Source organism: Harmonia axyridis, chromosome 3 (assembly GCF_914767665.1).
Source record: "Harmonia axyridis chromosome 3, icHarAxyr1.1, whole genome shotgun sequence".
Lineage (NCBI taxonomy): Eukaryota > Metazoa > Arthropoda > Insecta > Coleoptera > Coccinellidae > Harmonia > Harmonia axyridis.
The window spans coordinates 43,755,879-43,771,332 of NC_059503.1; the positions used below are offsets into that span (position 1 = coordinate 43,755,879).

At 34.5% G+C, this 15,454-nt stretch overlaps 2 protein-coding genes across 2 annotated transcripts; both read left to right on the forward strand.

Annotated features, from left to right (window-relative positions):
- The first annotated feature begins 2,341 nt into the window (after positions 1 to 2,341).
- Positions 2,342 to 6,223, forward strand: LOC123676482. Its single transcript, XM_045612384.1, has 2 exons — positions 2,342 to 2,452; positions 4,095 to 6,223. The coding sequence occupies exon 2, from the start codon at positions 4,211 to 4,213 to the stop codon at positions 5,054 to 5,056; it is 846 nt and encodes a 281-aa protein (XP_045468340.1). The 5' UTR covers positions 2,342 to 2,452; positions 4,095 to 4,210; the 3' UTR covers positions 5,057 to 6,223.
- Positions 6,224 to 8,270: 2,047 nt separating this feature from the next.
- LOC123676481 (piggyBac transposable element-derived protein 3-like) lies at positions 8,271 to 11,097 on the forward strand. Its single transcript, XM_045612383.1, has 2 exons — positions 8,271 to 8,472; positions 8,669 to 11,097. Exons 1-2 carry the CDS (start codon positions 8,424 to 8,426, stop codon positions 10,180 to 10,182), a joined length of 1,563 nt encoding a protein of 520 aa, XP_045468339.1. The 5' UTR covers positions 8,271 to 8,423; the 3' UTR covers positions 10,183 to 11,097.
- The last annotated feature ends 4,357 nt before the right edge of the window (positions 11,098 to 15,454 follow it).

Here is a 15,454-nt window from a genome sequence, read left to right on the forward strand (position 1 = left end):
AAATCGTTTCTGGCCTTCTTTTTTAAGTGCCTACTGGAATATTTCTTTGGGCAAGTATCAGAGCAATGAAAATTTGAATGAAAATATGAATTTCATCATGGAATAATCCTAATGGAACTTTTTTGCACATTAAATTTTTAACCTTTATACGTTTTTATTGTTATGATTTGAATTTTCATTGTCGTTTACGTAACTCTGTAAATAATACTATTGTTTTTTAATCGACTATTGGCCAACGGGATACTGAACTAATAAAATTTTGAGATTTTATTCTTCACGACCTTCATACCTGCTTCCGTAGGTATATTCTTCAAACAAATACTTCATTATTTAACTATACTATAAAACGAAAAACCAAGGATCACATAAGTTGATACATAAGAGTTTTTGTCCGATCAGAAAAGATTTTACTGATTTGTGTTTCTTTTTAAGAAATGACTCATTTCCATAAAAGTTCTTTTCCCACATAACTTCAAATATTGCCAAAATCATGCAATCACTGACAATGATGTACAAAATACCCAATGAGATATAACCAAATACAGAATTCTTTTGACATCAGTGTTCGAGGCATTAGATACAAGATACGTTTAGAAGTTAAATCTGAAAGAATTATAAAAAAATTGGTTTTGCGGAAATTGTTCAAAGATCCTTTTATTTAATGATTTACATGATATACACTGTGTCCGTGAAGTATGGAACAAATTCAGTTTTAGTTAAACAGACCATTTCAAGAAATAGGTAATCCTGAAACACGTTGATTTTTGATTTTAATTCACTGTATTTTAAAATAATAATCTAATACACAGGGTGAATTACTTTTGAGTAATGACGTCACCGTCATTTTTTTAAATGGAACACCCCCATTTTGTCTAATTTCCCGATTACTGTAATGTGAAATGAATATCTATGAATCTGAAATATTCAGTCACTTTAATTTGTCAATGAAATTCTAGATACACCTTTTTTTTTTCGCTTAATAGAATACCAGATGTGAGATCATGGTATATTTTCAACAGAAGATTTTACACCACTCGATACACCATCTGTTTCAAATGAGGTATCTACCCTTTCATCACCTTTCGTAGTTTTTCTCAACCGACAGTCACCAAAGAAATTTTAGGATTTTGTTATGTTTATGTACGTTCTTCTAGAACCTCGTAGAACCTCGATGAACAATGAATTGATTCATCGGAATAATCTAGGTATCCCAATTCCCAACCGTCTCGTTGAGATTTCTAAAACTTATGAATCCTAACAAAATCTCCCAACTGATTTCTCCCTACTAAAAATTTCATGAAAATGCGAAAAATCTACTAAAAAAGTAGATTTCTACTAAATCTGGTCACACTGGTACGAAACTTCAGATATCGATTCGTTTGGTCATAAAAATGGTCTACGAACCGTCGTTTTCGAGATATGACGGGAAAAGAAGTTTTGAAAAAAAAACGGTATCTAGTTATTTATAAATAAACCTGCATATTTTTCTGTATTTCCTTATTTTTTAGATTGAATAACTAAAATTAAACTTTTCAGTCTCCTGTATTATCTTCATATCAAGCTTCGTTATCGAGAAAAAAAATTAGTTCAACTCATTCTGAAAACTATTCATGGCGTCTATGATATATAATGTAGTCGCTTCAATTTTTCTTCTCGAAAACGAAGCTAGATATGAAGGATATCCAGGAGACGAAATAGTAATTTACGTAACAAGTCCGGAAAATAGGGTTTTTGGACTCACAGACTTCCAGGACGAGCGTGAGCGTCTATTCGTCCAAAAAAACCATTTTCGGGAGTGTTGCGTACAATTTTTTTTCGGCAACCATGTAAAATAACACTATCGGTGCTGCTTTCCATATTTTATTACGATTGCGATCAAAAAACATGCAAATTTTTGACAACTAATTTCATATAAACTGTCAGCCGTTATCTCGGTTGCTATGGATTCTATGATTCTTTGCCGGCCTAGTCCGGAAAGTACGTACTTTCCGGACTAGGCCGGGAAATGCTACTTTCTTAGAGAAAAAGCGTCCGGGAAGTGCTCACTTCCCGGACGCCGAAAAAAGTTGTTTATTATTAGTTGTTCAATCTTCTACACAATTTGTCTGAAACGATTAACCGGGAAGGTGATTGTGTATGGTTATTGAGTAACTTATCAAACATTAATATGTATGATTGATTGCCTATATTCCGAGTTGCTCAGTAGCTGAAATCCCCTCTCCCATATTGGGGTGAGGTACCGCCATTAGGTGGCGCGACAGAGTCAGTCCAGAGACAACATTATAGCGGTGAAGTTAAGAGATTTTAATAAAGTATAAAATAAAATAAAACGTGGCCTTAGTTAATAAATATAGTTTGATACCTATAATGAGAAGGTACTGAACGTTACATGGTGTCAGGTGTTCAAGTTTCCTTCGATAATATCATGGATGGATTAAGATTACCCCAGATCATGAATTTTTCCGGAAACATGGCGAGAAACTGGTCTCTTTGGAAATAGAAATTTCAAATGTACAGGGTGGGCAAATTTCGATGTTTTAGCACTACAACTTTTGAACCAGAGGAGAAAGACAAAATCTGATACCCACTTCTCGATCTCTTTTTCTGAGAAACTAAAAAGGGTAGTTTTCGTTTTTGGCCACCTTCTTTTGTTTTCGAGTTAAAAGTGAAAATTGGAAAAATGGCGAAATCGAAAAACAGTTATATCTCCGCTAATACTGATGATAGAGCTCTGAAATTAAAACATTATACAGGCACTTTTTTACGTAGAATCCAGTGGCGTACTCGTATTTTCAAAAGGGTTTTTAATTACGAAGCTATGACCCAAAGTTATGTTTTTTTAAATGGGAACACTAGATTTTTGTGCCATTTTCTGAAAGCTTAATTTTTCCTGATTTCAAAAATATATAACATCGTATGATTCGGATCAATATAAATAATAGAAAATGGCCAAAAACCTCTTTTCACTTAAGAGTCTCAATATTTCTATGGTTTCAACTGTTGATGAACACAGAAAATTGGAGCTTTCTATAACAAGAGCAGTGTCCTTCCGTCAATCTGATTATTTCTATGCTTTTCAGTTTTCACTTATTTTTACAAAATTCGAATCTAGATATGTTTTATAAATTTTTTATCTAAAAAATGATTCGGAAATAACGGAGAAACCACAAGATCGAATTTTTCAATCGAAAGAGTTGTATTGAGATGCATGTATCAGGAGATTATTTACATAGGTCTCCAGAATCAATACGCACAAGTACCAATCCATTTTGAACAGCATATGAAACAATGCATATCTGATTGAACTCAACATTTTAATTACGAAGGGACAAACAAGAAATAATATTTAACCTAATAATGACAACAATTGCACAATGCACAGTCGACACCTCTTCTCGATATTTCACTAGATGAATATTTGAAACTGTGTTCAAGCTACCTAGGAAACTTTTTCCAAGTTCGTTTATCTTTTCGAAACTATTCGTATAAAATAAATATAGATTCGAATTTTGTAGAAATAAGTGAAAAGCATAGAAATAATCAGATTGACGGAAGGACACTGCTCTTGTTATAGGAAGGCTCATCAACAGTTGAAACCATAGAAATATGAGACTCTTAAGTAAAAAAAGGTTTTTGACCATTTTCTATTATTCATATTGATACAAACCATACGATGTTATATATTTTTGAAATCAGGAAAAATTAAGCTTTCAGAAAATGGCACAAAAATCTAGTGTTCCCATTTAAAAAAACATAACTTTGGGTCATAGCTTCGTAATTAAAAACCCTTTCGGAAATACGAGCACGCCACTGGATTCTACGTAAAAAAGTGCCTGTATAATGTTTTAATTTCGGAGCTCTATCATCAGTATTAGCGGAGATATAAATGTTTTTCGATATCGCCATTTTTCCAATTTTCGCTTATAACTCGAAAACAAAAGAAGGTGGCCAAAAATGAATACTACCCTTGTTAGTTTCTCAGAAAAAGAGATCGAGAAGTGGGTATCAGATTTTGTCTATCACCTCTGGTTCAAAAGTTGTAGTGCTAAAACATCGAAATTTGCCCACCCTGTACATGTTGGCTGCCAATAAAAATGAAGTTGCTGAACAAATCAAGATAGCAACGTTCCTAAATTTAATAGGTGATGAAGGTGTGGAAATTTACAACACGTTAAAATTACCAATAGAGAAAACCACGTTGAAAGACGTAATGGACGCCATTGAAAAGCATTGTCAACCGAAGAAGAACGTAGTATATGAACGCTTTAAATTTTTAAGCTGCAACCAGAAAGAAGGTCAGTCAGTGGGTAGTTATATCACAGAATTAAAGATGATGGTTAAGAATTGCGAGTATGACTCTGAAGAGGAAATGGTACTTGACAAGATAGTGATGGGCATCATAGATAATAATGTTCGAGAACGCCTTCTTCAAACCGAGGTCCTGTTCCTAAGAAAAGCAATTGATGTGTGCCAGATTGCTGAAGTTAGCAGACATCAAACAGATCAGATGGCGACGAAGATAGAGGGCATGAGCACGAGGGTAGATTCCATCAACTCGTCTAAACTATGTAAGATAAGTAATTCAAACTCAAATTTTGTCAGAAATAAAATGAAAAAGGAAAATGTTGTTCATAATCCTTATCATTGTAAAAAATGTAGTACTAAGCATAATGCAGGTCAATGTCCAGCTTTTGGTAAAGAATGTTTTTACTGTCATGAGTTACATCATTTTGAAATAGGATGTTTGTTGAAAATGTCAGGTAATAAACAACAAAATGAGATCAAAAGAAATAATTTCAAAAAGAAATTGCACTCTGTTGAATCCCAAAATGTAGAAAATAGTAATAATAATTTGAATGAAATGTTCATTGATAGTCTCAAAATAACAAATGGAAAAAATAATAATAAATTAATTAATAATGGTAAAATACTGGCTGAGGTGGTAAGCATTAATGATATTGATGTTTTGTTTAAATTAGATACTGGAGCTGATTGTAATATACTGCCATCAAGGATATTGCTCCAAGTAATGCCTTCTGCAAGAATTCAAAAATAAAGAGTCAACCTCATTGCTTTTGGTGGTAATGGGATTCCAGTCGAGGGCTCAGTGAAGGTGGGTTGTCGAGTAAGAGGTCAGAAACGCATCTTAACTTTTCACATTGTGGATACAGCTGACAAGCCTATATTAGGTCTAGATAGTTGCCTGGAATGTAAGTTAATTAATAAGATTGATTGGCTAGAAAAAAATGTCTCAAATTTTCAATTCATTTCTAAAGATTCAATAATTAAAAGTTATAAGGATATATTTGAAAATTTAGGTCAATTCCCAGGACAACCATGTAAATTATTTTTAAAAGAAGGGGCTGATCCTGTACTTCATGCTTCTCGTAGAATTCCTAAAAATTTAATACCTAAGTTTAAGTCAACAATAGAGTCACTAGAAAGAGCCAATGTAATTTGTAAGGAGACCAATCCTACTGATTGGATCAATAAAATAGTAATCACTGAGAAAAAAGATGGTAAATTGCGGGTGTGTTTAGATCCGAGAGATTTAAATAAGAATTTAAAAAGAGAGGATTTCCAAATTCCTTCACCAGACGAGATTTTGACAGATTTAAATGGTAAAAAATATTTTTCAATATTAGATTTGAAAGATTCCTTCTATCAAATAATTTTGGATGAGAGTTCTTCGAAATTATGTACCTTTGCAACCCCATTTGGAAGATAGCGATTTAAACGTCTTCCTTTTGGTATTAATACTGCGGCAGAAATTTGTCAGAGGGAAAATACTGAGATATTTGGCAATATTCTGAATAACGGTATTTATATAGATGATTTAATAATAGCAACAGAAACTGAAAAGGAACATGACTCCAAATTAAAGCAAGTTTTGGAAGCAGCTAGGCTTAACGGTATAACATTTAATGCTAATAAATTTCAATTTAAAAAATCTGAAGTTAAATTGCTAGGATTCGTAGTTTCCAATAAAGGTATTAAAATAGATCCTGAAAGAACGGAAGCGATCAGTAAAATGGAAATTCCAAAGAATAAAAAAGAATTATTAAGATTTTTAGGTTAAGTAAAATACTTAGGAAAATTTTGTCCAAATTTGTCATCGGTAACAGCACCCTTAAGACAACTAACTCATAAAAATATATTATTTCAGTGGGAGAAAATAAACACTGACACGGTTATAAAAATTAAAGAATTGCTTGTAGAAGCACCTGTTTTGATTCATTATTATGAAAACCTGTGAGAGATAACACGTTTCGGTGGTGCTCCAAGATTATTCGATTTATTCAGAGTGTTTTATCGCAAGAAAATTTCATTTTCTGTTCTATGTGATTTACAATTTCCACAATTTTTGATCGTACATAATTTGTATTGATTCCTTCAGATATTATCTGTTGATATTGCATTAATTTGGATTATATTGTTTATTTTGAATCCTCGTTACCTCGGTTTTCAATTGATTCAGGCCTGACGCTCTGCATATGTTTCTTGAGATAATCTCGAGCACATTCTAAGGGGAGCCATACCCGATCTGACTTATTGTTTATTTTCACCTGTGTTTTTGATCCCCTTTTTTCTTTCATCCTATTCTCATCCTAGGCCCACCTTGTACGTTTATTTAAGTCTCACCGATCGGCCTCGGCTGAGTGAAGCGTGTATCCTTTGTTTTTCATCCTTTTTTTTCATTATTCGGAATTCGATCATCCTAATAATGTCCAGCCAGCAAAGCAATAATCCCCGTCCGCTTCGGAGTAAGACAGGTGTAGCGGAGTCCCAAACCACTGGTTCATCGAATCAGTTGGACATGGTTTTGTCCAGATTGTCTATCCTCGACGGTATCGCTAGAGATATTGCTGAAATTAAGCAGGCACAGAAAGAGCTTTCAGATAAACTGAGCAGCTGTGTAAGAAGTGAGGAGGCACATGACAAAATGTTGAAGCAGCATGCGTCATCATTGCAGCAAGTCAGTGGTGAGCTCAGTGTCCTCAAAACTTCCCATTCAGTTCTGAGGGAGGACGTTTCGGGGTTGAAGAATCAGTTGGGATCAGTTGATGTTGTGGCGTTGGAGAAGGCTAGCCTTATATTGAAGAGTGAAGTGTTGACCTTGAAGGATATCGCTGGTTCATCCATCTCGGCAGCGGCAGCTGGAACCGATGGCTCTTTATTGTACGTTAATCCAGTCGAGTTACTGGATCGTGTTAAGCGAGCTAACAATCTCATTATCCGAAATGTTCCTGAGTCAGTAGATGTTATAACCGATAAAGCTTTAATTCTTGATATTATTTCGAAGATCAGGGACGGCTCACCCTGCGATATGATCGCGACCAGAAGACTCGGTAATTTGCGACAGGGGGCGCCCAGACTGGTTAAGGTAGAGTTTTCGAACCCAGCGGTACCTGCCAATATCCTACGTCATAGACGGGTCTTTGCTGCCTTTGAGAACTACAGGAGGATTTCAATAGATGATGATAAGACGCCACTTCAAATTAAGCAGCTTCAGGACCTTCGCAAGGAGCTTGAAAGAAAACGTTTTTCTGGGGAGACTGACCTGACTATTAAATACAGGAAGGGAATCCCTTCGATAATCAAAATACTGTCCTCAAAAAATTGAAGTCAAACTTGATTACGTTGCCACTTACGAATATTGTTTCTATTAACTCAAAATTCGAATAGTTATCTGTCTTCGCTTGTGATCGTGTTGGAATCAACTAACGCATGATTTTGTTGGAGCTGCGTCGGTGAGCGTGTTCAAGAATGGGTTCGACATCTGGTGGACAAGAGTTCTTGAATAAAGTCAAATATATTTTCAAATATCGGATGTTTCAATATGTGTTGTTTTTCCTGAATTGTTTTGGTGTTATTTTTTTCACATTAGGTTTTATTTTGTTAAGAGTTCTATAGTTTTATACTCAACTCTGTATCCAATGTAATAATAATAATAATTATGATGCAACAAAACCATTGACAATACAATGCGATGCAAGTCTGGATGGTTTTGGTGCATGTTTATTACAAGAAGGTAAACCAATAGCATATGCCTCCCGCACATTGATCGATGCTGAAAAAAGATATGCCAATATAGAACGTGAGCTTTGCGCTATAGTTTATGCTGTTGAAAAATTTAATTACTTAGTGTACGGTAGAGAAGTCATTATAAACACCGATCATAAACCGTTGGTTAACATTTTTAAGAAAAATATCAATAAGATTTCGACAAGGTTACAAAGATTAATGTATAGCCTCCTGAGTCCCGATGTCCAATATGTTGGACATCCAGATTCAAGCGTATTATTAATATTGTAGTGAATTTACGACAGTAAATCCTTCGGTCCAACGCATTGGATGAATTTACAAACGCGTTGCATGCCCAGCTGTTTTGCTGTTTTGCCACAGTGCGCTGTTATTTGTTTATGAAAATTTTGTTCATGATGGCCGCCTTTCGTCCTACAACTATTGACTGTAAGTATTGATTTTTTCCTATTTTATGTGTGATGTTTGTTTGTGTCACTGCATTAGTATTCTAAGAATGTAATCAAATCATTTTTTTTACTACAAGTGTTATTGAACAAAAAATGACTATTTTTGTACCTGTCCATCCAGTTGGACAGTAGGTCATACTCAAACTTTTTCCACATAACGATACTTTCTCTTTCAGCGATTTTCGGGACGAAAAAACGACTGAGATTTGGAGTAGACGATGAAAAAATCGAACAACTTCTGGATGCCGACTGTTCAGACTTAGAATTAGATGATTTTTCTAATGATGAAGTTGATTTCGAGATTCAGCAAGATATCCAGGAAATTGAGGACGCTCCTGAGGACATTTTGTCTGAAGAAGATTCTGATGACGAGCCGCTAAGTGTGATTAGAGAAAGGATAACTATTGAACGGGTTTATAACAGAAACCGCATGAATTGGAAAATATTGAAAAACTTTATTCCACCAAACTTCGTGTTTGAAGAACCTGTTGACAACGTCGAATCTCGCAGAGATTGGAAAGTTCAGGACTATTTAAAAATGTATCTGGATGATGAGATTCTCCAGAATATTTGTGATTGCACGAATGTGAAATTTTTGGAAGAGAAGGGAAAATCAATGAATCTAATATTACCAGAAATTAAAAAGTTTATAGCTATTACAATTTTGATGTCATGTTTGAACTATCCCCAAGTAAGAATGTACTGGGCAAAAACAACTAAAGTTAGTGCAATAGCTACTGCAATGACCAGGGATCGATATTTCTTGATTAGGAATAATCTGAAATTAGTGATCGATAACAATGTCACACCTCAAGAAAAAACGCTCGACCGCTTGTACAAGATTCGTCCTCTAATTGATCGTATTCGGAGGGGGTGTTTGATGTTACCGAGATACTCAGAAGTTGCCATCGATGAACGAATGATTCCCTTCACTGGAGTTTGCAGAATGAAGCAATTCATTAGAGGTAAGCCTAATCCTGAGGGACTGAAAAATTTTGTTTGTGCGACCCCTGACGGGCTTATTCTCGACTTGGAAATTTATCAAGGAAAAAACACTTTTTTACATGAGAAATCTAAAAATCTAGGAATCTGCCCTTCATCTGTTATCAGATTAACTGAAACCTTGAAAGAAGGAACGCATATTTTCATTGACAGATACTTCACCACAATACCGCTTCTGGAATACATGTTGGAAAAAAAGATGACAGTCACCGGTACAATAATGAAATCTAGAATTCCCAGGAGTGTGCATTTAACACCTGAAAAGACAATGGCAAGACTTGGGCGAGGTTCTTCAGAAATGTCAGTTAGGGCAGACGGAAAAATTTCGGTGGTACATTGGTACGATATGAAAAGTGTTCTGATTGCTTCTACGGCTTTACAAGTAGAACCTCAAGACGAGTGTAAGCGATGGTCCAAAAAAGAAACCAAATACATAAACATCCCAAGACCGAACATAGTCAGCAAATACAATTCCTGCATGGGGGGAATCGATCTGATTGACAGAATGATAAGTTATTATCGTATCAGCACCAGAACAAAAAAGTGGACAGTGAAGACTATTCTTCATTTAATGGACTTGGCAGTAGCTAACTCGTGGATTCTATACAGAAACGATAGAAAAAAATTAGGTGACAGATCTGCAGAAATTTCGAAATTTCTCGATTTCTTATGCAAATTATCTATTTGAAATTGCAAACCTGGAGAGTGCCACTGAAAATAAATTACCATCAATAATAACCAGAAACAGTTTCCACATGTCTGTTTCGCAAGTTTCCTCCCCATCTGCTTCAAAAGGGAAAAATCTACATCTACCAATTGTGGCGAGTGAACTCAAGAACGCAGATGTAAAAATCCAGGTTGCAAATTGAAAACTAAATTTTATTGTGAGAAATGTACCCTATTTTTGTGCTTGACAGGTAGCAATAATTGCTTCAGAAATTTTCATTTGAATAATAATCTACAATGATATCGTCCTGATGTCCATCTCATTGGACATTATTTTTTTTGTACTTCCCCTTGAATGAAATTTTTCAAAAAAATTTTGTGACGTTTTCAGTGTTAAATGAACCGAAATCCCAAATATCACCTTTATATCACCTTTAATATTATGTCTGGACTCAGGAGGATAGGTTAATAAAATATAATTTAAGGGTCATATACTTACCAGGAAAGGAAATGCACATAGCTGATGCTTTGTCACGAGCGAGCATTGTTGATAAATCTGTCACTGAAGTCGAGGATTTAAGAGTTCATAGTATAACTAAATCATTACCAATGTCTGAAGAAAGAATCAATGAATTCGTTGTAGCTACGGAAAATGACGAGATACTAAGGCAATTAAAAATTGAGAAACCATGTTGGTTAGGTGTTGTACCACAAGTCAACTAATTATTTTAGTTATTAAATAGAACATTGTATCATAGAATTGTATTTAATATTTTTGATATGCAAATTTTGAATTGTGATAGATTCGTTGAAATGATAGGAGTTGTTGTGAACCAACTTGGGGGAGAGGATGTAAGGTTATTGAGTAACTTATCAAACATTAATATGTATGATTGATTGCCTATATTCCGAGTTGCTCAGTAGCTGAAATCCCCTCTCCCATATAGGGGTGAGGTACCGCCATTAGGTGGCGCGACAGAGTCAGTCGAAAGACAACATTATAGCGGTGAAGTTAAGAGATTTTAATAAAGTATAAAATAAAATAAAACGTGGCCTTATTAAATAAATATAGTTTGATACCTATAATAAGAAGGTACTGAACGTTACAATTGAGTAAACCCCACTGTAATTCCAGAGTCCTCAGCCCACAGTAGGTGTTCATACATAGCCATGAAGTAGGAGAAATCATTCATAAAAATTATGAATAATAGGGGTCCTAATATGGAACCTTGTGGTACCCCAAGACTCTCTGCAAACCATGTACCATTGCAAAAGACCTTCTGCTTCCTGTCTGTCAAATATGACATAATTAGTCTAAGACTAAACTCATCAAACCCATACTTTGCCAGCTTGTCTAGAAGAGCCTGCGGGGCAACACAGTCGAAAGCTCGACGCAAATCTAAAAATATTGATAGTGAAAGCAAGCCCTTCTCAAAACAGTTAAGCGTATATTCAACAAAACGCAATATAGCATCACAAGTTCTCGATTTCTTTCTAAATCCGATTTGATTTTTGTAGAAGAAATTTTCACTCTCGAAATGGTTCATTACCTGATTACGGATTTTTTTTTCGAAGACTTTTGAGAAAATTAGAAGTAACGAAATCGGTCGATAGTTTTTTTTTGTCATTCTTATCACCTTTTTTGTGTATAGGGATTACTTTTGCCACCTTCAAACGATCTGGAAAAACTCCCTCCTTAATGCAACGGTTCACCATTCTAGTGAGGGGCCTCACTATATGATTTATATTCCTTTTCAGGAGTGATATTGATAATCCGTAGTAGTCCCTCGATTAACTACCCTTTAGGGAACATATTGCATCTCTTACATTATTGAAAGACACTTCCTGAAATTTGAAAACCATTTTTATATTGGTAGTTTGCCTCTGTAAAATTCCTAGGTTCGGTAATTCCCGTTTTTGGCGAATTATCTATAAGTTCATGGGGTAACGAAATAAAATAAGAATTAAAATCCTGAGAGCTTATAGGGATATAGGTGGAATTGCCTCAGGATGTCTCTTCCTGTTTATTATTTTCCACATGTTTTTGCCAGGATTACTTGATTTCAATATGAACTTATCATTTGCTGACATTCGAGCCATGCGCAAAGCTTTTCTGTACTCACTACGTACTTTATACTACATACACTACATACTTTATGTCATCAGTTCTAAAGTGATTATACATGTCATTGTAAAGTCTCACTTTCTCCCTCATCGCTCCCATGTCACCAGAGACCATTTTACCCCAGAGTCGCTTTTGTTCTGGTTTCAATATCAACCTCTGAAAAAGATTCGAGGAAAATTTCTATGAACCGATTGTGAAAAGCGTCAAAACAATCACTGGGTGACAATGAATCATCATATATAAAAGTCCAATCTTGTTCACTCAATATATTGTGCATCATACAAAAGCCTAGTTAAAAAGAGTTAAGGGTCTGTATCTGTTTTTGGTAATATAGTTAGTCAGTGCTAAGTGTCTTGGGATATTAATGCACTGTGTGATCCGAAAACTCTACTGTCAAAATTTTGTGGAAAAAACTGCTCGATCCTGAATACCTTACAAAAATGTTATCAATGCAGTTATTGTTCCTTGTTGGCTCATATATTGTTCGCTTCAAACCGTACGATTGAAAGACCTCCAACAGTACTTCTGCGTTCCTGTTCAGTACATTATTGCTATTCACATTAAAACACACATTAAAATCACCTGCAATAGCAAGATCATCATCAATATTCACAAAAGTTAAAACATTTTCAATCATATTCATAAAATTATTAAAATTACCTACAGGTGAACGATAAACTGATATCAGGGTTAACCCCTGTTTCTTTATAGCAGCTACTTCACAATCAACTTCTACCGATAACTCCACTATTTTTTCTAGGACTTCGTATTCATGGTTTCTACATAAAATCATCGTACCTCCAAGTTTATTTCTTGTTCTTGAGAAATTTGAAGCTACGTGCCAACCACTTGAGCAGTATGTGTCTGCAACCCCCAACGGTAGCCAGTGCTCTGTCACACAGATCGCATCACACATATTATTTTTCATGAGAAACAGGTCCCATTCATTTACCTTATGGGGACTCAGTCCCTGAATATTCAAATGTGAAACTTGGAAGGTGTGTGTATCATCTTTAGTTTTATTGTTGGTCATGTTTGTTCCTTCCGTGCAGTTTTCCTGTGGAAAAACAGACCCATAAGCATCACTCGGTCAGATATCACATGATTTGGCTTTTTATAGATTTTCTGCATCAATAGAGACTTTATAGGAATGATAGTATTCAGGTTGTTTAGATTGCCACTGGGTACATACAGCCTCCTCAAAATTCTGCTCCACCATGCTTATGAAATCCGATGATGATGTTTGTATATTGATCCTTGAAACAAAAATAGATACTCTTCTAGGAATAGCCTTTATATTGCTATCTGTTGCCTTTCCCATAATGGACCATTTATTGTTTTTATTCTTTGATGTCTTCGATTTGACAACAGGTTTGTTTGTTTGTATTTTTTGATTCACGACATTCAACGTTTATCAAGAACCAATCAGGAATTCAGCAAAGAAAATATACCAAAAAAAACTGAAAATCAGAGAACAGAAATTAATAAGAAGCCAAATTAAGGTGATGGCTTTTCTGTTTCTGAAACAACCAAAGTTTACATAAAAGATATTAATACTCATGTACTTATTTTATCGCTTGAACAAAATGACTGCCAAATGAGATAAGAAACTAAAAGGATGATCTCAAGGCAATCATATGTAGATTGTTTCAGAAAAGATCTCTTTCAAAAATGTAACAAACGAAAAATGTAAAAAATAATAGATACGAAAAACATCCTCTACATAAAAGTTTTGTGAAAATACTCATAAACTGAGTTATAACTTATTATGCTTCATTTAAGATAAAAATTCACGATAGTTAAAACGAAGTTACATTTAAACATCAATAATAGGTATTAAAAAATATTTGATTATAATAAATTATATTTAAATAAAGAATAAAAATTTTCATTTCACGTAAAATGATGAAATGTTAAAATGGCGGATGCATTCCTTTATCAAATTAAATCTGAATATCAAAAATTTTCATATATATTACGTATACAACAATCAAATAATGACGATAAGAAAAATATACAACTTACCCCTTTTTTCAGGGTTTTATGAATGAACTAGAGAAAAACAATTATAACTATTTTGCAGCGATAATTATCGATATATGTACGTTCGAAGAAACTAGAAAAGAAAATGATATCATAATTTCGAAGTATCGAGTACATATGCACGAAGATACGCATTGGCGTACGCCCAGATTTCCATCAACTGTCTGACTCAGTTGAATATATAAAATTTGAAATGTAGCACGCTACAATCTGTCTAAGTTTGACGGCAGTATTTCCTTGTTTAATTGTTGACGTTGATTCATTTGAACTACCAAACTTCATATTTATAGTTTTGATTTTATCTTCAGATAATAAGACAATAATAAGATGATGGATTTTGATTCTTCCCACTGACACAACGTGATACGGTGACAAAGAATGCTTGACGAGCCGTTGTTCAGGATCTTCTCCTCAGGTGAATGTTCCAGCCCAAAATTCGAGTTATTTTGATGAAGAATCAAAAAAAAATCTACGAATGAATACAAAAAAATTGTTGGAGACGTATTAACTTTAACGCGAAAAATAAAAATAGTTATTTGTTAACTTAACCTCGATTTAAGGATTCACGTGACTGAAGGGTGATTCAGGCTATTCGACTTCAATCGTCATAAAACGCCTCTCAAAAGGAATACAGTCTAAGTAACTCCGAACTCTCAAATACTTTTCTCTCAAAATTACTTCTTTTGATAACATCACTTCTATATATTCGTTTTTATTCTTGAAATTTTTCTTCAATTGAAAAAAAAATGTGAGGACTAATCTGAATTCAATCGATTCGAACAAAAAAAAAACAAGGAAATGAAAGAGTTATAGATTTTTACAGTTTCAATCCTTACCTTATCTATGGTGAACAATCACAATGAGTATTCATTGATACAATGATATTCAAAGTTAAATTCGGGTATCCAAAAAAATTCCAAAAGACATCAAGATAGGACAGATGATACGAACAAAATGGCGGCGATGAATGACACGCATAGGAAAGACTCTCTTAATACTTCCTTCAGCTTAATTCTCCTAGAATAGTCCTGGTGGCCCTCAACAAAATTATACGTGGATCGACCAACGCGAGACAGTCCTTCTGGATTCTCTGTGGGAAATTGAAAACTTCTATGAAGATTGACAC